Source organism: Anarrhichthys ocellatus, unplaced genomic scaffold (assembly GCF_004355925.1).
Source record: "Anarrhichthys ocellatus isolate YVR2014 unplaced genomic scaffold, GSC_Weel_1.0 scaffold10, whole genome shotgun sequence".
NCBI lineage: Eukaryota > Metazoa > Chordata > Actinopteri > Perciformes > Anarhichadidae > Anarrhichthys > Anarrhichthys ocellatus.
Window position 1 is genome coordinate 8,734,838 of NW_022280040.1, and position 22,976 is coordinate 8,757,813.

At 45.2% G+C, this 22,976-nt stretch overlaps 1 protein-coding gene across 6 annotated transcripts in view; it reads left to right on the top strand.

The window, feature by feature from the left end:
- Positions 1-22,976, top strand: part of arhgap21a (Rho GTPase activating protein 21a) — an 86,186-nt gene that overhangs the window by 59,350 nt on the left and 3,860 nt on the right. For 3 of the 6 annotated variants that reach the window (XM_031849784.1, XM_031849783.1, XM_031849779.1), the window contains 21 exons: positions 4,927-5,019; positions 5,815-5,893; positions 6,213-6,267; positions 8,602-8,625; positions 10,089-12,063; positions 16,019-16,165; positions 16,248-16,350; positions 16,473-16,509; positions 16,866-16,988; positions 17,314-17,613; positions 17,848-17,912; positions 18,045-18,193; positions 18,354-18,496; positions 18,710-18,868; positions 19,170-19,248; positions 19,343-19,416; positions 19,642-19,731; positions 19,818-19,943; positions 20,037-20,078; positions 20,363-20,468; positions 22,894-22,925. In XM_031849784.1, the coding sequence (XP_031705644.1) occupies positions 4,927-5,019; positions 5,815-5,893; positions 6,213-6,267; positions 8,602-8,625; positions 10,089-12,063; positions 16,019-16,165; positions 16,248-16,350; positions 16,473-16,509; positions 16,866-16,988; positions 17,314-17,613; positions 17,848-17,912; positions 18,045-18,193; positions 18,354-18,496; positions 18,710-18,868; positions 19,170-19,248; positions 19,343-19,416; positions 19,642-19,731; positions 19,818-19,943; positions 20,037-20,078; positions 20,363-20,468; positions 22,894-22,925 (4,001 nt within the window). Of the gene's footprint in view, positions 1-4,926; positions 5,020-5,814; positions 5,894-6,212; positions 6,268-8,601; positions 8,626-8,722; positions 9,320-10,088; positions 12,064-16,018; positions 16,166-16,247; positions 16,351-16,472; positions 16,510-16,865; positions 16,989-17,313; positions 17,614-17,847; positions 17,913-18,044; positions 18,194-18,353; positions 18,497-18,709; positions 18,869-19,169; positions 19,249-19,342; positions 19,417-19,641; positions 19,732-19,817; positions 19,944-20,036; positions 20,079-20,362; positions 20,469-22,893; positions 22,926-22,976 lie in introns of those variants that run through there. The other 3 variants (XM_031849781.1, XM_031849782.1, XM_031849785.1) reach the window with 3 other exon arrangements.

Below are 22,976 nucleotides of genomic sequence, written 5' to 3' on the forward strand. Positions count from 1 at the left end.
TGTGTGTGTGTGTGTGTGTGTGTGTGTGTGTGTGTGTGTGTGTGTGTGTGTGTGTGTGTGTGATGTAGCGGCGGGGTCGGGCATGTCTCTCTCAGGTTAGGAACGCTACAGTCGAGGAAATGACTTATTTTGAAATGATCCTTGCCCTGCAGGAATGTAGCCCTGCTGGGTTTTACACATACTTGTACAGTTCCAAGTTACATATTTTGTGTCCGTGATATCTTCTCCCATCTGTCTTTGGTGAAATAGGAAACAACATTCTGGGACAAAAGCTCTTAATAGCTGTAGTGTTTTTGTCTTTCTACTGTTTGCTAAGTCGATAATGAACTTCTCTCGCTCAGTTTTCTTTGGTGAGAACTTTTTAATAAGCACATGTGAAGGATCCTCATCAAAAGTGCTCGCTAATATCATGTATGCTAAAAACAAATACATGTATAAGCTGGTGTATACTGGCATTTCGAGTACAAGCTTGGTTCTGGTCTCCAAAAATAGTATCAGTCGGGAGATATAACTCATGTTCTTTGTGCTATTTTGCTGAAGTTTACGTACTTATTTACTTACATGTAAGGACAAACTGCTGACTTGACAGTCTCAGTGATGACGGGGTCCTTCAGGTGTATTGTCATGTCCTCCCCCAGTGTGTGTGTGTGTGCGTGTGTGTGTGTGTGTGTGTGTGTGTGAGGTTTCTGACATAAAGCTGTGGCTGTTTATAAAGAGCAGCGATTAGTGAAATGAGACCGGCACCTACAAGTCGTTTGTGGGTTTATTACGTGTTTTAAGGAGGTCAGGAGACGCGGGTTGTTTTAGCTTTCAAAGCCCAGTTGTGTTTGGACTAGTTAGTGTGTGAACTTCTTCATGGGAACGGGAGAAACAAAGAATCACAGTATGTATTGTCATGAGGGCTACGGCTGCTGTCTTCAAGCAGTCCGGTTTCTTTGAGGAGTAGTTTGTCAGCGAACAACTTCTTTTGAAGGGAGTTGGGAGTTTATGGATTTATGTAAAGTGTACTTGTGCTTTGACCTTCCCACACTATGGGGGGAACACGCTGTGCCAGGATTATGTGCCTCCCATTTTCATATTCCTCCTGCTGGACGAGACCCGACACAGATAACCATCTAAACACATGCACGGTCCTCCTCCGCTTCAGCGTTGGGAAACAAAACAACACTTCTTCTTCTCAGTACCAGAGCGCAGAGCAACACATCTGTGTAGGTTTCACTATGTTTTTGGGTGTCCGTAAATGCGAGAGTGACACAAATGGTGAAGAAGAGTGAGCTGGACGGAGAGGTATTACGCGAGGGTTAATGCAGCGAGCGGGCAGCAGGCCAGCCCTCTGAAGAATAACATTATCGAACCCAAAACCCCGGGGGGGGCTGGCTGACACAACCGGGCCCAGCTGTGCAGCCAGAGAGCAGCGCTGACATCCAGCCAGCGGACTTTGCTCTGCTACAGTAGATCGGACCGGTTAGGGTCGTATAACACTTACAGTAAGGAAAATAAATTACATTTTTGTATCATTTATATATAATTGAAACGTGAGGCGTGGTTCACATCGAGACATTTTTATGATTACAAGTGCTTTAAAGCGAGCAGAAGCCAGCAAACGAGCTCAGGTTTTGATGCTTTTCCTCATCATATATCATAGTATTCTGAATTTCTGTGGGTTGGAAATGCCACGTTGAGCTGGTAAATCTGCCCGATCGAGCAAGTGGTAAAACACTAATTAAACACGTCGGTTTTGTTCCAGAGCTGAGGATGGAGGTAGTTTAGGAGTGAGTCATCTCTGTTGAGAGTCACAGCACAGATCAGGCACTCGCGAGAAAACGGCGGCGGGTGAAGTCAGAGTGTACGGACTGAAGCTTAGCTTGAAGCGAGTATTTCATTCATCCTGGAAACAGGAGTTCAGTTTGATTTACTTTAGATTAATTTATTTAAATCTAGACTAAACATGACAATTCACTTTTGGTCTTTGTTCTCATTTGATAACAACTGCAAAATAAACCATTTTTACAGGGGCAAGCCAGCAGCTTACATGATGCTGTACTGACTGGCATTGGTAAACTTCACACGTGTCATCTACTGTACTTTGAGCAAAATACCTGCAGTTATTCAAATCAATTTTTAAGCCAAGATCTGCTTCAAGCGTGCACCTGCTCAGTGTAACACGATGTAGTGACGTGTGAATGAAGAGCCTCATCCACTGAAACATTCGCCCCAAGAGAAGCCAAGGTTACTCAACTCTCACTCTGAGTTTTGGAACAGTCGATTTGGAGATTTCCTCCACACAGTAGTTTGTGCTTCGGTAAGACAGTTGGGAGCATTAAAAAAAATAATATCCAGAGCTTTAGATTTCCACATTTAATCCTGTTCATCCAGCTGCGTGCCATGGAAACTTTCAGAAATCCAATTTGTGCTGCAGAGTTGGAGCTCGGTGAGATTGGCTCGGGATTGGGAGTTTGCCGAGTACACAGAGAGAAGGGGGGGGGGGGCATTGGGCTTTATTAACATCTGTACCTTCACCTCGGGTCAGTCATGTCCTACATTGTGTCGCTGACGTTACACATAAATGCATCGGTGCACATTTTCCCCTCCTGCTCTGTGATGGGCTGCACTAGAGCCACACTGCAGCACTTACCTTCTTCATATATGTGAAGCTTTAGTCATGCGATCATTCACCGGATCGTCCAGTGATGAAATACAGTCACAGTGTTCCACTGCTCCTCTCTGGGAACGATCACGGCATGTGCTGCACTGCCTTCTGCTGGACGGAAAACAAGCCTGCAGCTGTTCAGTCAAACAGAGAGTGTTCAGTTCTGACTTCACAGTGAATGAGGAATACTAGGACACTTCATGGCGGCTGTGATGAGTGTCAAACCTGTGGTCTTTCATTTTGTAGAAATATCTTTCCAGCTGAGATTTTGGTGATGATGCAATCGTTTTTGTAAGAGTGTCTGTTCAAACTCACTTTGTTGCCTTTAAGTTTTATTGGACAGTTAATCTGCGCATCAGTACCATTGAACATCACACATTTAAATAGTTTGCAGTAACATGTTCAGCCACTGGGGGGCGGTAGCAGAGTGACTTTGTGACGCCATCGCCACAGAAGGACATCTAAGGAGACATGATTACATTTCAGCAGCTGACACTGGAAACGTTGGCTTGTTTCCTGCCAACATGAGCCCAAAACATATAGATTCAAGCTGGCAATAGTCAGGATTTGAAGGAAAAAGGTCTTTCAGACTGTCATGTTCCAGGTTTGGATTCCTGAAATAATCATTAAACAACTCTCACCTCCTCCTCACCTTTTGAAGTTGCTCCTCAGCAACACTGTGAACCCACATCTGCTCCGGTCCAGCTGTTCAGGGCTCCACACACACCACTAGATTGCACTGCATCGGTGTAAATGTGAAGCGGGGCCTTCATGACAGGAGCATGCGCACTTAGTAACAGTGGGATGCTCTGATGTTTGCACTTCCTCAAAGCCTGCGGGCTCTACGAGGCGGCCGAGGCCGACTGAGATTGAGGCTTATGGCTCAGGGAAAGACGATTTCACAGTCTTTCGCTGTCTTAATTAGACGCACCAACGCAGTCCCTCCCTCTTTATTGCATCTGCATAATTGCTATAAATCCCATATTATACATGCTTTTTACTTGGTCTTAAATAGCTTGCCCCTTACACCTCCCACCACATGGCGTGCTCTCCCTTCCTCTGCCGTATATGAAACCTAACCCCCTTGTGGGCTGTTTACCGCGGCCTCTCCTCGCTGCTCTGCAGCTCAGGACCCATCTGACAGCAGAGTAGAGTCAATGGATGGATGTATTAAGGGAGGGAGCACCGAGCGCTTGAGATGTAAAGGGATATGTTGAGAAGAGGAGGCATTAGTTTCCCCTGTGTGTTGTTTCATACAACCGTGGAGCTTGGAACTACTAATGCCACTGAGGAAGAGCGTGTGTGTTTTGAGTGAGACATCTGGAAATGATGCCGATCAGGATTGAGAATAAGGCATTTTGCAGAGCTGTTTAATGTATCATTCATCTTGCAGCAGTGTAGGGCTGAAGCAATCAGTTGAACATCATTTGGTTTTGACGACGTCGTCCTGGGCTTTATGAAATTTCAATTGGCATTTTTCACTATTTTCTGACAATTACCATTCTGCATTTATTCACTTGCCTCACGCTTTTGCCCGAAACAACATAAAAATGTGTAACTGAGAAGGCACTAAGAACGAGGACCACAACGCTCAGCTTCAAACTCCACCACAGCAAACAGGAAGTCAGAACGTTAATAATTGGAACATTCATGGATAATGAACTGTTGGCTAACTGAATTGGGTGCTGGTCAAACAAAATAAGAGGTCGCTTCACAGCTATGTTGAAATAGTAATAAAAGTATTGAATCTTATATATAATAACTTGCATAAGTTTTGCATGTTCTTTCTTCAGGTCCATATATATATATAAACTCATATAAACTAAATTCATGTGCTCATTAGGGCTTCCTCTAACAATCTATTGTTAGCGATTAATCTGCTGACCAGTTATATATATGTTTATTATTACAAACTGTAAGCTGAGGAGCCGTAAACGAGGGAACGTTTGTCATTTTCTTTCTTTAAAAACTAATTAAACAATTAATAAATGATAAAAATAGTTGCAGAATAGATTTTCTGTTAAGTGTTTGATTAATCGCATAATCGTTTCAGCTCTACTGACAACTGATATTTTCACTTCATAACCAGTTTGAGCGAGAAATCAATATCAACCGCAACTAATAACGCAAGCGGAAAAGCTCCCCAAAAACCCCGTGCGCTGACGCCCCGATGCTGCAGCGGTGCGATGTGTTCCTCGTTCTGACTGCGCTGCCTCTCTTCTCCCTCGCTGTGTGCTTGACCAATCGCCTCGCTGCATGTGCTCTCTTGTTGCCAGGGCGGCAGCGGAACCGTCTGGAGCCAATGGACACCATTTTCGTCAAGCAAGTGAAGGAGGGAGGCCCCGCCCACGGAGCTGGACTCTGTACAGGTACACACACACACACACAGTCTCTATGGAGATCGTTGCTTCTGATAACCGGTTGATCTTACGGTTAACTCTGCCCGTCTCACGTCTCTCTCACCTTAAAAGCGCCGTTTGATGCCAAGATTTCTTCACATTTGTACTGTAGGTAATTCCACTTCCTTGTGACCCGCCAGGCAAAACAGATACGAGTTACAAAATAACAGATGGCTCCTTCGTGGGGGGGGGGGTTGAACAAAGTGTAATATGCACTCTGTTATTCCAACCTCTCCTTGATTCTGTCTCCCACTTTGTCTCTTATTGATTCGTGAATCACTTCTGATTTTAAGCAGAAAAAAGAATTCTTGAGCAAACTCCCTTCTGGTGAAAATCAGCTCCTTCCAGCTGAAGCTGTGTCAGCGTTATTGCCAGATTAGCACTCTGTGTTACAGGAAATGTTAAGTGGCCTGGACAAGCCCTCTAAACTGTCTGCTTTTATCTGTTCGCTCTCCTCTCTTGGGATAGAGGAGGGCAGTGTTTTCCCACAATTATCTAGTTTCTCCCCTAAACTCACCTCGCCTCTCTTCCTGTAAGATGGCCATCTTCAGAGGGCTTGAATGGACATGGATCTTTCACATCGGGGCCTTCAAATAAACACGTATTGGTATTCTCCATTTGATCTAAACACGGATGTGTGTGCTGGAAGGAGCTGCTTCAGAGTGGTTTTCTTTGGTCGATAACCACATTGACTGGAGTCCAGATCTTTATTTGTCCTGTTGCAGTAAAGAGCAGGTTTGTAATGTATTCTCTAATTCTCTCCAGGGGACCGGATAGTGAAGGTGAACGGAGAGAGCATCATTGGGAAGACCTACTCGCAAGTCATAGCTCTGATCCAGAACAGGTACAATATGCGACATTCCACATTTAATGTTACCATTTATTTAAAGATAGAAAGACTCAGACCCTGATGCCCGGGTCCCCGTCGATGTCCCCTCACTGCCAACACTCCCCCTGCACATTTGTGGACCAACACAGAAAATGAACCGCAGCCATTGTGAAACTTCTTTGGAAAAACACATTCAGTCCATCCAGAGAGAATCATTTCCTTATCGCTGACAAGCACACAGTGTAACTTTCATTCACATTCATTGAGTTCTGTGTTATAACAGCTTCTCTCTCTCCTTCTCTCACTCCCCACCCCTCACCCGTCTCTCCACCAGCGATGCCTCACTGGAACTCTGTGTGATGCCAAAGGATGAGGACATTTTGCAGCTGGTAAGCATTCATGAGTAAATATTGCAAGTGTGCTTAAAATGCTTTGCAGCTTATAAAGCAGAAAACCTCGCGTTTTTAATACCACACCAGTTAGTCTAATGGCAATTAAAATGTATTTTTCAACCTGGTCACGAAGGGCGTATGTTGGCTGTATCTCGTTTGTTTAACCTGTGCATGTACAGAACAATCACAATTTGTGATTTTAGGGAGAGTAACAAAAACCAGTACTTCTGTGCTGTGTCTTTGACTGTAGCTCAGGCTGTCAGATATGTGAGCACAGGCTTTTTGTCTCTGTGCAGAATCAATGTTACTAAACCTGGCAACCTGGCACTTCCTGGTCACTAATGAGTAGTTCCAGCATGTAACACCCACTAAAACCACAACTTGTGACTTTTATGTTCCTGTTTACAGCTCAAACAAACCAGACACAACATGTTAATTGGCCAACTTTCCTGTTGTTTGTTGGGGTGTTTTTGTACTTTGGACCAGGTTTTCTCCCCCCCGTGTTGTCAGGCTAAGCTAAACGAGCTCTGTACTCATCACAGAGATAAATAATTATCTTCTTCTCCCAAAATGTGAATCTAAACTTTCTCTGAAGCGATACTCACCTCTGAGTCACGTCCGACTCAGTGTCTGACTCCCTCACGAAGAGAGAAAGTGTTGACCAGTGGTCCAAACTAAAACAGATAAGCTTCTAGTGGACACAAACTTGAGTTACTGGACTCAGATTACCAGACAGGACTGTGTTAAAGAGTGGGTGATCTAAAAACATGGTCACAGTGAGGCCTGATATTTAATGAGTCACAGTGTTGATCCATGCAAGAACGGGCATAATGCGAGACTTTCTAGATAATTCTAATGATGACACCTGTGTTGACACACGTTTAGTCTCTCCACCCTCTTGCTCATCCTGCCATTGAATCTCCGATCATGATCATCAATCAAGACTGTCGTAGATTCTCTCATTCTTGGCCTGGTTTCTGAAAGAGCTTACCAGAGAAGTAGCAGAGTAAGACTTCACGCCACGGCTCTACACCCCGTCATGCTGATGAGGCAAACAGTCACCAGTCAGGGTCCAGAGCCCCGCAGACGAGAAACCAGTCGCCACACGTTATTCACCTCCGTTTGGGAAACTCTGTCTTTGGAGCAGAGATCCGAGTCGGCTCCCACTGTGTTGCTAAATTCCACACATAGTTTGTTAGCTTGGCTGGAGCTCACCAAAAAAGCCACAGGAACTTGCTTTTGGCGTTTTGGAATGAGTCTGAACCCTCACAAGGCTGACGGGTTTCAATGAAGCAATTGTCTCTTTCTCCTCATTCAGGAAAAGTTCAACTCAATGTCAACCACGGATCGTTTCACTTTACAGTTCATTAGGATCTGTCTAACACAGTCTTTGGGTGTTTTAACTGTTAATTGAAGGAAAGTGGAATACAAGATGTGATATGAGTTAGTTCTCATACGACATGTATGTGAGAATCACAATCAAGCCATTTCTTTAAATGTCAGAATACACATCGATACAAACGCTGACTATGTGACCTTTTTATCCACTTCATACGAGGATAAGAGATCATTTTGGGCTGTTTCAAGGATGAGTGGACAACGCTCACTGTGGTGTCTGTAGATGTGTCCGTGTCCATGTTTTTCAATGTGTTCATGTTTGTCTGTTTTGTTTTTTGGAGACATTGAGCTCGCTCACTACCAGAGGGAGTGTAGCTGCCATCAGCTGACTCCTCTCTGCTCGCTGTTTATGGGAGTGAGTGAGGGAGGGAAGGAAGGAAGGCGAGCGTGCCGTTATGCTCACCCAAAAGTGACGATGCGACAGATAGAGCGGCGTCTAACCGATGAGGGAGAGGATGAAAGAGGCTCGTAGTCGTGTGTTTGTAGCGCAGGAGCCGCTGAGCCACCAAGAGAGGGGGAGGGGCGGTACCACAGTGAGCAGGTGAGAGTGACAGAGCAAAGGAAAGAAATGCTGAGTATGTTGAGAGAGAGAGAGAGAGAGAAAGCCAGCAGAACACATTCACCAAATGTAATCTGTAACTGCAGCTGGGTTTGTGGGGTGGAGGAAATAATGGGGATGAAGAGCAACTTAGAAGACATTCAGGTGTGAGAAGGAAAGCAGAAGTTCACCTCTATTCTTCTTTCTTCTTCTTCTTCTTCCACTCCAACTGAAGCCTCTGCTCAGCGAGTGTATTTTTAGCCGGTGCTGAAGTCAGAGAAGTTGTCTGTCTCGCCTCCATCGATGGCGTCTCATTTCTCTATGCTCACCTGTGTACTTCTCTTTGCTCCCTGTTTTTTCTCTCTGCTTGCCCTTCTCTAATCTGTGGACTGCAGTTTTCCAGGGATATCACTGCTCTGGTAAGAAGGGGAACTATACTCATTAATCACTTTCCTTTTCAGTTGACTCTCCATTTGCTTCAGAGCTCTCATGACATGTTTCACCGCCTTTAGAGCTCGTATTTGCAGACCGCTGGCAAATCCCTAAAACCCCCTAATATATTCCTCCTCTTTGCAGCATGCGTACTGTTTCGTATATGCAGGTTCATTTTTTGGTGTTTCAGGTGGAGGGAAAGGTGTGTGTACTAGAAAAACAAATAATCTGGCACTTTGCCCTGTGATTTCCCTATTGAGGAAATTGGTTGCTATTTAACTGTATGAGGGAGAGGGAGGCACGGCGCTGCAGATTTACTGCGGCTGCCTTTGCTGTTAGTACAATCGTAAGCCGACACTTCAGGTAGAGTGCTATCGATTAAAGTCCAACACCACGACTCTCTCCCTTTTCATTTTCTCAAGAGTCGGTGTGCTGAAGGGATGAGGAAATGTACCACGTTCAAGTCGTCTGAAGTCGTCCGTCATTCACAGGGTTATAAATAGCTAATTTTCAGTGTTTCAGTTCAGGTTTTTTTAATCGAGGAAAGAACCCTAGTTGCTACAGTGACAGTAGAGTTGTGGAGCCATGCTGACAGAAGTAGCGTTAGCTGGCAACGGCAGACAGAGGCGTCCCCCGTTCAGCCTCTCCTCATGCCTCAGGGCTCACTCTCCAGTACCAAAGGTGGGTAAACCCCTCCCAGCTTAATCCTGGCTCCTGGCTCCTAGCTCCGCGGGGTTATTCTGGACTTTCCAGCCTTCTTTCTCTACTGATTAGGTTTTCTGGCTATCCTCGCTTTTCCCCACTCTCTCACATCTGTTACTTCTCAGGGCCGTTAATTTGTATCATGGCATGCTGTAACATTTTGTTTGCAGTCTCCTAGGAAATGATTGAGAAACTGTAACTGAAGCAGAGTGTGTTTGTTTAGGAGGAAAAGTACCGGAGCGCTGTGTCTACGTTTAGCATGCTGTTATTTTATTGTTATAGGCAGGCTGGTTTCAGTTCTCTGTCACTTACAGAGTTCTGGAGGGAATTCAGTAACGCGGTTTGTCTTGCTGATAATCTCATCAGCTCGCACAGAAACTCTTGTCAATAAATGACACTAGTGGATCAACATTCAATCTCCGCTTTCAAGATGTGAGCAACCACATTGTCGTGGTGCAGTCGATGCCGTAAGATACTGTAGCTGTAATGGCAAAGACAGATGAAGTCATCAGTGAGATGTTGCAGTAAATTCATCATCTAGACCGGGTAAAAAACAGTCTTCGTATTTGCATTTGCAGCATTTTTTTTTAGTTTCTACAGCACTCCCTGTTCAGTAAAAGTCTTCAAGCTAAGTCTAATGTATCCTGTCCGTGGTCGGGTGTGATGTTCTCCCGGTTCAATGTGATCTATTTTAGCTTTCCAACCTCGCAGCAACCGAAGTGACATAATGTCCTATAATCTCTTGCAGGCGTATTCCCAGGATGCATATCTCAAAGGAAATGATGCGTACAGCGGAAATGCCCAGAACATCCCCGAGCCCCCTCCCATATGCTACCCTCGGATAGAAGTGAAGGCCGCGGGCATGGCTCAGACATCGGAGCCCACCGCAGTCAGTGAGACCCCCCCAGGGCCGGCTCAGGGACCAGGAAGAAGAGGGGGGGCCGCGGAAAAGAGCTACCGGGTTGAAATCCCTGTTACGCCATCTCCTCCGCCCCAACAGACGTCAAAGTCTCAGACGGTGGTTTGTGTCTGTAGTGAGAATGTGAGGACAGCGGCAATGCTTCCTGATCTGGTTGACAGGGGGTCCCGGGTAGCTCGGGCTGGACCGAGCCACAGGACAGAGGAAAACCGGTACAGTCCTTCAGCAGATTCCGGCTCAGCCAGACCGAGACCGCTTATTCCCTCAGTACCTGGGGGTGCACAGTTGCAGTACCCCTCGTCCTGTCCCACAGAAAGCCCGGTCTACTCCCCGTCATCAAGACCTGGTCCTATCTATCCTGACACATTGTCTCCAGCTGTACGGGACACCGCTGCCTCACCGGACAGGTTCTCCACCGCCATCTCACCCAGCGCCAACCACTACTCACCGTCTCCCACAACCCCCTCCACCTCTCCACACCAGAACATTGACTGGAAAAACTACACCACCTACAAGGACTACATAGACGCCAAGAGGCTGCACACGTATGGTTGCCGCACCATCCAGGAGCGCTTGGACAGCTTGCGTGCGGCTGCCAATTCCAGCTCCGCCTACGCCCAGCAACGTACGCCGCCTCCTCCTAGCACCGGTCAAAGAGGGGAGCTGGGCTCCCAGCACAGACGGAGAAGCACCTCGAACGACCGCTGGGTGGATGCAAGTAGCAAGGGCACTGCAGTGACTCCATTACGTAGCGTCTCCCAAGAGAGGCTTGGAGGTGGAGCAGAGAGGACAACACCAATCAGGAACTGGCCTCGGAGTGCTTCCGAGGATGCTCTGCCTTTCTCCAGCCCCACAGGAGTCCCCAAACCTCGGGCGCGGTCTTGCGACTACCTGGGGCAGCAGCCTGGAGAAGCGTTGGCTGTCTTTGCAGACCGGGTGGTGTTGGAGGACAGGCTGATGCTGTGTCGGGGAGAGGACGCCAGAGCTAGCAGGCAGGGAACAGGCCTGAGAGCTTTACCTCATCTGAACAGGAGTCTCACTGGACAGGAGGGAAGTGGATTATCAAACTCTGCTCCTGTGTTTACTAAATTTACGACGGATTCTGTGCTAACATCAAGGACAGACGGTGTCATAATGAGACCATCGCGCCTACCTGTTAAAAACGCCATCTCAGACCCTTCACCTGCCTTATCCTCCAGTAGAACCACAGACCCTCTTAAAGACCAAAGAGCTAACATCGTGGGCAACCACCTGGGCTACTCCTCCCCTCTGCACCTGCAGCTCAGAGGCCGGTCTGACAGTCTGAAAATGGAAAGCAGGTCAGATACTGGGTTGGCAGCCAGGTCCTCCTCTTGCTCTGGTAACTCCTCTAAACTGCCCTTGCAGAGACAAAGTGTAGTTGTTGCTGCCTCTTCCTCTGGTTCCTCCACCACTAATGGAGCTGTTACCCAAAAGCCAAAAGTCAGAGAGATCTCCAGTTCTACCAGCGCCCTTGTACGGACTAACGGCGGTCTTGCAGAGGGCGTAGAAGGACCGGATGCGACAGTCGTCGTCCTTAGAAGGGACAAAAACTCTGGGGCTCCCCACATCCGCCCTCCGTCCTATGTGCTAGCTGTTAATGACAACCAGGGAGGAGTGACTCACAAGTCCCCGCCATTAGTGAAGGCAGGCTCTGTGGACGGAGCGATGTGCTGGACGTCTAATGACAGCTTTAGGGAGATGCATCTGAGAAGGCTTGGAGACGCACGGCACAAGTCTGGCTCCAACAACTTGGACGACTCCCTGGATTCAATCCCCTTCATAGGTAAGACTGCACTAATCTGCATACCGTCTTCTTTTTAAACTCTTCCTGTTTCTACAGCAACAGCAGTGACAAGGGTGAGCACTGTGAAGAAATGATGACACAGCATGTGTGAGTGACAAAGCATGTTTATGCATGAAAGCTTGGCAGACTCTTCAGCCAAGTAGAGATTATACCAAGTGGCACCATGCTTTTAATGAGCTGATAGCAAATGACATGACCAATCTAGGTCTAATCTTTGTCTTCAGACCAAAATTAGTTTTGCTTCAAGTATCCAAGTCGGCATCATATGCTTGGCGAGACATACTGATGTGTTATTTATTCCTTTATCTGAATCAGGAAAGGCTGTATGTAAATCAGGAAACTTTAGACTGTGTTTTATTTAGGGAAGGTATTTTTACAGCTGCTTGTGCTAAGACAACGATACATGCGGATGCATTAAGAAGTATTTTATTCCTTTGACTAAGAACGTTTTGTGGAAAAACAGGTTTATATTCCTCAATTTGATGAAGAAAGTGCTGTTTTCTATTATGGAATAACTAAAGTGATACCCAGCCCTTATATATAGTAGATAGAAAGTGGGCATTATTTTCATGGGTTAGTCCACTGTGTGATTCTATCAGCGGTTTTACATGCTCAGATAATCATTATCAGGAGAGAAAACTCAGCTGCAGATGCAAATGAGAGGGTGTGTCTGTGTGCACTTTGCATATAGCATGTTGGAGGCAGTGAGGGCAGATATACAGAATGCTATATTCTGCATGCGATGTGGAACTGGTTAGAGTTCACAGTCGTTGCATTAATATCCTATCTTAAGATCCACATTTTAAGGTGGCCTATCTGGTGTTCCTGTTCAATATTAGTGGGGACATAGGTGTGGTTGCCCCTCTCTCTGTGGGAACCAAATTACCAAAAAACAACCCGAAGCTCCCTTTTTGCTTCAGTACAATATACAATACAATCACAAAACGGCAGTGAATATCAAGTGTTAGCCTCTGTGGCCTCACTCATCATACTACAAGGGCATCTATTGTGTCTTAATGTCATCGTGAATATACTGTGGATCACCAGAAATAACGGTGGTCTTACAGGGAATACCCCAGTGCTTGTGTTGCTTGTTAGGCTCTTTGTCTTTTCCTTAAATGAACACTATTCTATGTAATTTAGCGCGTTACCCGTGAAACCACTCGTCCTCGGTCATAAAGGCAGAGACATTTATTTAAGGCATGATGTACTTTACTCAAGTTACAGTCCCAGTATTATATAGGTATTTGAATGCGTAGATAAATAGGGTCCTTGTGGCATTTTGAGCCCGGGGTGACATGGAGTCAGGTGTGTGATTATGTGACACTGTACTGCAGGCAACCATGACGTATTCAAACTACCCTTTTGGCATCTGAGTAGGGCAGCACACACACACTCAGACACAGAGCTGCTCTCCAACTCGATACACCCCCCCCCCCCCACCCACTCCCCGAATTGGCTCATATTCCCCCTTGTGTTGTTCAGCAAGAGAAACCCAAGAATGTGGTCCTAATGGACTGTGACATAACGGAGAAATAAGAGCATTCCTGCGGCTTCAATTAGATTTCGTAGTACAGTTCCAAACAATAAATGGAACAACTGCTGGACATTAGGTGTCTGCCAAACACGTTGTACTGGGAACAGAGCACAAGTGGTCCTGCTAGAGTACGTGCAGAATATCACGTTCCCCCGATGAGGAGAAATCCTCCTTTTTTTGTGTTTTTCCTCAGAAAGCTGAATGCATTCTTAACAAAGCAAATGCATCATAGTGGAGCTCTGTATTTACTTGTGGTGTTTAAACCAGAAAGGAACAATACACAAAATAGAAGCTAAGTATTGTTTTTTCTATATTTTTTTACGTCTCTGCCAACTTATCGGCTGACATAACCAAAACAAGCTTGAACTCAATTTTGCATCTCCAGTTGTGTCGTCATCGGTGACTCATCACCAGCCAATAAGAGCAGCTCTTGTGTTTTTCTTCGTGCCCCAGAACCTGCAGGTGTTTAATCATCAGATCCTCCTCCAGCAGCATTTACCTGTGTGTGTACGATTTCAGCACTTGTTCCCAGTGTTCTGTGTTTGACGCATGTGATGTGCTGAGAAGGCAAACACCCGAAAACGTTTTCTTATTTCACACTGATCATGTCAGATGGTTGAAGTTTCATATTTGGACAGACCTAAGATGCATTTATTGCTGAGATATCATGTCTGTGCTTTTATTATAAAGCTACAACCGGCAGCTGGTTAGCTTAGCTTAGCATAAAGACTGAAAGCAGGGGGAAACAGCTAGCCTGGCTCTGTCCAAAGATTATAAAAATCCACCGACCAGCACTTCTAAAGCTCACTAACATGTTATGTCTTGTATGTGTCATACAAAAGCCAACAAGTCGTGCTTTTACGGGGGTTACTTTCTAGCTAGCTGCCACCCTGTGTTTCCGGTCCTTATGCTAAGCTAAGCTAACCATCTCAAAAAGATGTGAGAATAGTATTGTCTCTTTTTATTCACTTCACAGCAAATAAGTGTATTTAAGGGTAGGGCGATTTCACAGCAGTCATCTGTACACAACCAACAAGCAGATCACATGTTTCACATCAAATCTGTTGTGAAAGTTAAAGATTTGTATCAGTGAATTGGCAGGAATTTAATCTTAAGAGTGTTAATGTTGGTCGTGCTACATTAGGTTTCACCTGCATCACCACAGTCGCTGATATGATTCATCGTATACGCGTCTCTTCATTTGTTTTTAGGGCCTGCCATCCTGCTGATATTCCATATCAGACATTATGACATGGCCGTGTCTGTGATGATGTAATGCTACTGCTGTGTTTATTTGATAGGGAAGGTGCTTATCGGAACAGAGACGCAGTCAGCCAGTAGAAAGGTGTTTCTGTCTGCATCGCTTTGCTTTAGACCCGTGCGTCATTATCAGCGTTTTATTGCCGTGTGCTGAAATGTTTATTCAAGTGAAGATAGCAGAGATGGATTAGACTTTGTTTTTGGGTAATTTAATGTACCAACTATTTCCTGTTGCAGACTACATCTGAATTTATGCCTTATAGGAGTTCAGCTGGAATAATAAAGAGCATGCCACACAATTAGAATATTACACAGTGGATCTGATAGTCATGAAGGTTTTTATTTATTTTTGTATGCACTGTATGTAACACGGCAAACTAATGTAGCTAGCTAGATAAAGATGTCTATGGGTTCAGTAACTGCTGTTGGTAGCAAGCTATTTAGCCAAATATGAGAATCCATTCTTTACACTTTTGCATTTGTGTTTTCAAAAGATTATAAAAAAGACACTCTTTAAATGCCAAGTAAGCTATGCTATGCTATGCTAAGCTACGATTGGACAATCTCTGTTTGGGGGAGTGGTTTAGCTAACGGTCAGTCTCAACCTAAAATGCTCCGTGTTTGGTTGTCCTGCAGCTAATGGTGCGTTCATGTGCTCCTCGGATTGTCCCATTTCTCAAGTTGGGAAGTTCCGACTTTGGTGTGTTCATGAGCTTTAAGTCGAAACAACATGGATGCCACAAAGAGGATTTGTTATTATCTGTCCAAGTATGCTGAAACAGTTTGAAGCTTTACATTTGCCCCAAACGTGTTGCTGCAGCAGTACGTTCCCTAAAACCACTCAAACATTGCTTTACTTGACTTTTCTATGAGGGTTAATGCTAATAAATAAATTCAGTAAATAACCGAGGTGGACAGCATCTAACGGGTACAAGCTAATATCATATTACAAATGACATGGGAGCAACCATCAACCCAGCGTTTAATTTCATCTGCCATGTTTCTGCGTAATATGACGTCAACTCATATCAATGCCAATTTCGTTGTTCCGACATGTTTTTCGCAGTCGGGAAGTAATTTCTCCAGATCTTTCCGACGCCTCATTAATGCAGTTCATTGCTCTCTTCCTGTCCTCAGATGAACCCTCTAGTCCCAGCACCGACCAGGACTGCACACACATCCCCGCCTCTGCTGTTATATGTGGAACGCCCGTCATCGCCACCATCCCACCCAGCCCCACCTCTCTGTCGCCTCTCATTCGACGCCATCTGTCACATGACCAAGGTATGTTCACGTCAAAGCAGCAACATTAGGCCTATGACAGCTACTGAGCTTTGTTACAAATAATTGTTTCACCTCTTAACAGATTCTCTCCGTCTCACAGTCATCGAGTCAGATTCTGGTAGTAAAACAGAGCGGTCCAAGTCGTATGACGAAGGCCTGGATAACTACCGGGGAGAAGGCATAGGGTAAGTTCTTACACCCACAGCGGCTTCATCATAGATAGGAGTAAAAATAATACCCATTATATCCATCCTGATGAGGAAAATGTTCAAATTACCTAAAAGATGACCTCTTCTTTTCCATTCAGGAGGTCTTTAATACCTGGTCTGAAGAATCTGAGGAAGGTGAGTTCAATCCCTATTTCTTTTTATCACGCTGCCAGCTGTGTTCGGCTGACTGGCACATCCTGCTGCTTTATCAGCTCGTTAGCTCACACCCAAAAGATAAAACTTCTCCCATTGAAAGGTGAATATCTGATGGTAAACAATAGCAGGTGTAAAAGCAACATCAGGCATTGCTGGTTAGTAATTAATTCAAAGTTTATTTCTCTGTATTTACATCCTTTGATATCCTTAAATTTGACTACTGTACCATTCTAGCTTTTCATCATAAACATCAGTCTCTCTCTCTATATTTTTATTTCTTTATCAAAACACTTCTTTTTTTTTTTTTTTAAATGTATGTTATTTTCTTATCACAGGCGGGGGGGGACAGGTCATCCGAAGATTCGGGGTCCAGGAGAGATTCTTCATCAGACGTCTTCTGTGACGCCACCAAGGAGGGTTTGCTTCATTTCAAGCAGCTGAACACGGAGAAGAGCAAGGTGTGGACCGCCTCCACGTACACAAGCCATCGCATCATATCACTCACACACTGACACACAGGGAGCACATCTTCAAGCATTACGTGACTTTATAACTGTAGCAGGGCTGCCCTTGTTTCCAGATTTGTGTGAATATTTTATGCCGTTTCACCTATTGGACCAGTTTGAACTGGTAGCTGCCTTTGGCCTCCATGTATGAGGTCTCATATTGCCCTCAAGGCAGTGATTATGTGTTAGAAGGCCAACGCTTACAGACCGATTACATTTAAATCCCCTATCATTTTGCTATTTAAACTCGTCTCCTTCTCGTGACCTGTTCCCGCAGCGTGTCGGAGGAGGTATGCGCCTGTGGAAACAGATGTACGCCGTGTTGAGAGGTCGCTACCTTTGCCTCTACAAAGACAGAAAGGAAGGGCAGGCTCACGCCAACTGCCAAGCGGTAGACGAGCCCCTGCCGATCAGCATCAAGGCGTGTCTGATCGACATCTCGTACAGCGACACCAAGCGCAAGAACGTGCTGCGGCTGACCACGTCGGACTGTGAGTACCTGTTCCAGGCCGAGGACCGGGAGGACATGCTGGCCTGGATCAGAGTCATACAGGAGAACGGCAACCTGGACGAGGAGGTGAGCGCCAAGCGTTCAATCTGGCATCAGTATTTATGCATTAGCATTGTGCTGAAACTAATATTTTGACACACCTGCCAACGGGGGACCTGTGTCACCTGAGAGCAGCCGGTTATATAAAGATCCGTTATGTTAGCGGTGATGGGTGTCAATGTACCTGTTGTACCTGATGCCTTAACCATCACCTATTGTGTCCCGATCTGCCCTGCTCCCTTTCCTTCCTTTTTTTTTTAGAACGCAGCCTTCACCAGCCATGACCTCATCAGCAGGAAGATCAAGGAGTACAACACCTTGATGAGGTGAGGGCCAAAGGGAGGGGACGAAGTGAGGGAGGAGGGCAGGCCTCGCTCTTCAGGAGAACTTTCACTGAGTGCTGGATGAGGTTTTTTTTTCTGATCTGAAAGCTCATTTTGGGTTCATGTCTCACGCAGCCCGACGGGCAGCAAGACGGAGTCGTCGCCCAAAACCTCGCGCCAGTCGCTGAGCATCAGGCAGACGCTGCTGGGAGGAAAAGGAGAAAGCAAAGCAACGAGTCCGCTCGCACCCAAAGCTGAGCAGGAGAAGAAGAACGCGCACAAAGGTAGGAAAAGAAACGTCCCCCATTTAATGTGATTCACTTCTTTCTTCGCATTTAATGTATTTTGCAAGGAAAACAAAATTCACACGCCAACCAGGTTTGTTGTATTTTAAGCCAAGAAGAACAAATGTGTTCATTGTACTCACCGTATTGTACATTGCAGATGACACCAGCCCTCCCAAGGATAAAGGGACATGGAGGAAGGGCATCCCGGGGCTCATGAGGAAACCCTTTGAGAGGAAACCGTCTCCTGGAGTCACGTTTGGAGTGAGGCTGGACGACTGTCCGCCTGCACTGACCAACAAGGTCTGTACTGATGTGTTTTATCTGTAATAAAACCCTGTGAAGGATTTTGTGGGGGAAAACATTTTTTTTGCATCACTACGAAACATTTTAAGGTTTGTATGGATGTTCCTGTTTTGTATTCCCTTTGATAAGTTGTTGACCCTTTCTCTTCACAGTAATAATCTGCTGCAGGTCCAATGAGCTAAACATTTGCTGCATTTCTCTGTATTGTAGTTTGTGCCTCTGATTGTGGAGGTCTGTTGTAAGCTGGTGGAGGAGAGGGGGTTGGAGTACACGGGCATCTACAGAGTCCCAGGAAACAACGCCGCCATCTCCAACATGCAGGAGGAGCTCAACAACAAGGGCATGAACGACATCGATGTCCAGGATGATGTGAGTGGCACTTTATCGAGCGCTGTTGCTTTAATTAAACTCTCCTTGGAGTTTCCCTTTCTACAGTGCTGCTCCTAATGTGTTTGGGACTGAAATACTTTTAAAGATGCAGTGTTCTCTAGATGTGTGCGCACATAACAGTTCTGAATACTTGCTAGTGATGTGTCTTTGATTTATTTAGGATGAACAGAGGTGCAGCAGTCAGAGCAACAGCACCTTGTTGGTGGATGTGAGCTTCATGCATGTTGAATACACTTTTTGTTTTGTTGCATAACTTCTATTCTGTTCTCGTGTTTTACAGAAATGGAGGGACCTCAATGTGATCAGCAGTTTACTCAAGTCCTTCTTCCGTAAACTTCCAGAGCCGTTGTTCACCAATGGTGAGTTTCTGCCATCTAGTGGCCACAAATGAGAACTAGCTGGCTGTATTTCACCTCAAGCCTTTGCCTAATTTTGTTTTCTTTCTGCCTGCAGATAAGTACGCAGATTTTATAGACGCCAACAGAACGGAGGACCCAGTGGAGAGACTCAAAGTGCTCAAGAGGCTGGTGAGTTGCAATTCATTTCATCCCTTATTTGTATAATATACTTTTATTCGTTAAATACTTTATTTATTGATATATTTACTTGGCTGTAAAGCATTTGGGTTTGTACCAGAGCGCTGAAACCTGATGAAGTTCTTATGAAAAGCAAAAATAGAATAGAAGAAGCAAAACTTTGTGTTTGTGTGTGTTATCATAACTCTGTGTAATGTCATCTCTGTCTACTTACAGCTTCATGAGTTGCCCGATCATCATTACGAAACCCTCAAGTTCCTCTCGGCTCATCTCAAAACTGTGGCTGACAACTCAGAGAAGAATAAGGTGCGTAACTTACACGTTTTACCGAATTAGGTTTTGATCAGAGAAATTAAAGATGTACAATAAATCTTTTGTTTCTTGTTTGTTAGATGGAACCAAGGAACCTGGCCATCGTGTTCGGTCCCACTCTGGTGCGCACCACCGAGGACAACATGACCCATATGGTGACTCACATGCCAGACCAGTACAGGATAGTGGAGGCCCTCATTCAAAATGTGAGCATCGCATCTTAAACTTTTCACTAAAGATATGATGGTATCACGTAAAAAACACAGAGCAGAATGTAATGCTGTTTGTCTTTCCTCTAGTATCACTGGTTTTTCACTGAAGATGGAAACGGAGATCCAGTGGTGAGTACAGTAAATCATTATCAGCTCTGGTCTCTCCCCAGGGTTGACTAAAATCAAATTAATTTCGATTAAAACAATATATTTGTCCCTAAAGTAAATATAAGATATAGTGCCTTGCATCACGTTTCTCCTATTTTGTTGCATTATGACCTGGAATTAAATTGTTGTTTATTTGGATTTGATATAATGAAAATATTTGAAATTAATAAATTGTGCATATGTAGTCACTGCTTCAAATGTCCCCCTGAATCCGCTCCCAACTGTGTTACATTTGTTTCTCTCAGACTATAACTCGTGAGCAGAGCGCCGTGGAGTCTCAGCCCATCCCCAACATCGACCACCTGCTCACCAACATCGGCCGTACGAACACATCGCAGGGTGAAGTATCAGGTAACACGCCGACTCTTTGGTGGGTTCATCTTTCTCTGCTGAGCGCTGTGGTCGCCGAGCGGCCGCTGTGTAACACCAGTAACGAATGTTGATGATAACGCTGCTTCTTCCCCAGGCCAAGCTTCCCCTTCTCTGCTTCTCTCGCTGTTGCCACTAGATAGAAATGTCTATGGCTAACCATGAGTCCAAACGCCTGCGTGAGTTTACTTGCATCACAATAACTTAAAAGATGCAATAAATTGTCTCGCTTCTTCATTTGCTTTAAGAGATTTATCCCCCTTCTCGGTATTTGATCAATTTAGACGTCCTTTTCCTTTTTTTCCGCCTCTGCCCTTTAATACCTCGTTTTAGACAAACTCCACACCTGGGCTGCGTTTCCTCCCTCCCTTTATCCCGCCCACTGTTGCACTAACAAGGCATGTTCTTCCTCACGTCAGAAATAGATGTCTGTACAGTGAAAGGCGACCTCTGATTCCTCTGTCTCTAGTGAGGCTCTGTCGGGTGTCCTAAAGGCTTTCCCAGCATTCACACATACTGATCTTGACACAGGCCAAGTGGGAGGAGTCTATCACACCATGATGACACTGATGGACTCTATAATGTCCGTGATGGACAGCTGGAACTGTAGGAAGAAGGAGGATTGTTGCCCCCAGTGTAGCTGCCTAGTCTGCAGGAACCCGCAGTTCTTTTAAGCGCACGAAAAAGCCAAAGAGGGAAAAACCAACAAAAAAAAAAAAAGGATTAAAGAAAGGAACCGTGACGGAAAGGGGGAAGCGGCTCCACCGTACTGTGCAGGGTCCGGTGTTGTGGGTTGTCGATCAGAGTATACCTAACACGGGCCGGTGCTACTGTCTCAAAGGCTTTCCGCTGTCTCTCCTCACTGTCTCGCAAGCTTGCCAACGGGAGAGATAGCATGGTATGGTTTCTACGTCTCCAGTCAGTGTGCACTTGCATATTGTGCCATCATCTGCATTGTAAGGGGTGTATAGGGGGGCTCGGCTATGTCACACAAACAAACAGAAGCAAATTTTAGCTAGAAGGATGATTACAGAGCAGGCGAGGACTGATTATAGGTTCTCCTCGCTGACTCTCTCTCTCTCTCATGTAGTGTCCCCTCTTCTCATATAGCTAGCCCCTCTGTGACCCCCTGTCACTTCTCTGTTGTTCTTTATTTTTTTGGTTTCTGCCATCTCCGTCATCACCGTGTCACTGTTGTCAGCTCATGTCACCTCACATTGCTTTGTCAGTTCAGGTAAAAAGCATTGTAGTCTATCTGTGAGGTTGGGTATCAAACCTCATTATTATCAACCAAAATGTGTCTGTAGTGAGTACAGAGAGCTGAGGTTAAATGTCCAGACATGTACGTCGGATAGCTCATCAGGTACTTATTGACTTACATTAAAAGTTTTGTTAATTTTAGACGATTTTATTTCGGCAAAGTTCTCTTAAGGTTGCTTGGGATTAAACCAGTGGTTCCCAACATGAATCAAAGAAATCCATGAGATAATAACCAGGACAAAATAACTTTCGTCTACACAAAGTTATGTTTACTTTTAGACTGTTTTTATTGTTAAGTAGTTTTACATCTTTGTGCCTCTAAAAGTATTAAATAAATGGACTTTGTCTTATCCAATGAACACCATGTTTCTCTAAATGTGGTGATCCACATTGAGCAGATTCTACCCAAATAAACCTTTGAAAAATCTGCAAAATATATTCTCACGAAGCTGAGGATTTTCCACTTCAGAGGTCTTGTTTTCACAGAGCAGCGATGACGACGGGTGAAAGTAGATTTGTCCTTAAGTAGATAAAGTGAGGAACCTCTGGTCTAGACCACATGTAACATTTGAGAACTGTGGCTTCTTTTGATATAAGAACAAATAATGGTTTAGGTATCTGCACATTCTGAAACAATACTCAGATGTTTCTTTAATCAATAAACGCTTTCATAGGGCTCACGTCTGCATATCTTTCTCCATCCTTGTGTTACACGGCACATTATCACCCTCACGGTTGGCCTGCTGTTTAAACGTACTTGTCGTGTTTGTTGCTGAAGTTGCACTCAGTACCACTACGAAACTTGAGGGAAGATCAGAACATGTTCCTCCCCTGGTTTGGACTCGATGTTTCGGGCGTGTTGGGGGAAGAACGCTCACACGCCGTGTCGCTGTGGAGCTGAGTGTAACGTAGAGCTTCATCTGTCTCGCTGTGAAGCATGGCCTGTTGTCTGCTCATGTATGTGCTCAATTGTCTCGTCCGTTGTGTGTTTTCACGCCACACGATCCTTCATCATCAACATTGTTCTCTTCTAACGTTTTTTTTTTTCTCCCTCCCTGATTCATGTTCCCATGTTGCACCTCATCGATGTGTTCATCTGCTTTGTAAAAACATCTAACGTGTCCCTCTCTTCTCTCTTCACCCACAGATTCACCGACTAGTGACTCAGCTAAATCAAAGGTGAGTGTGTGTGTGTGTGTGTGTGTGTGTGTGTGTGTGTGTGTGTGTGTG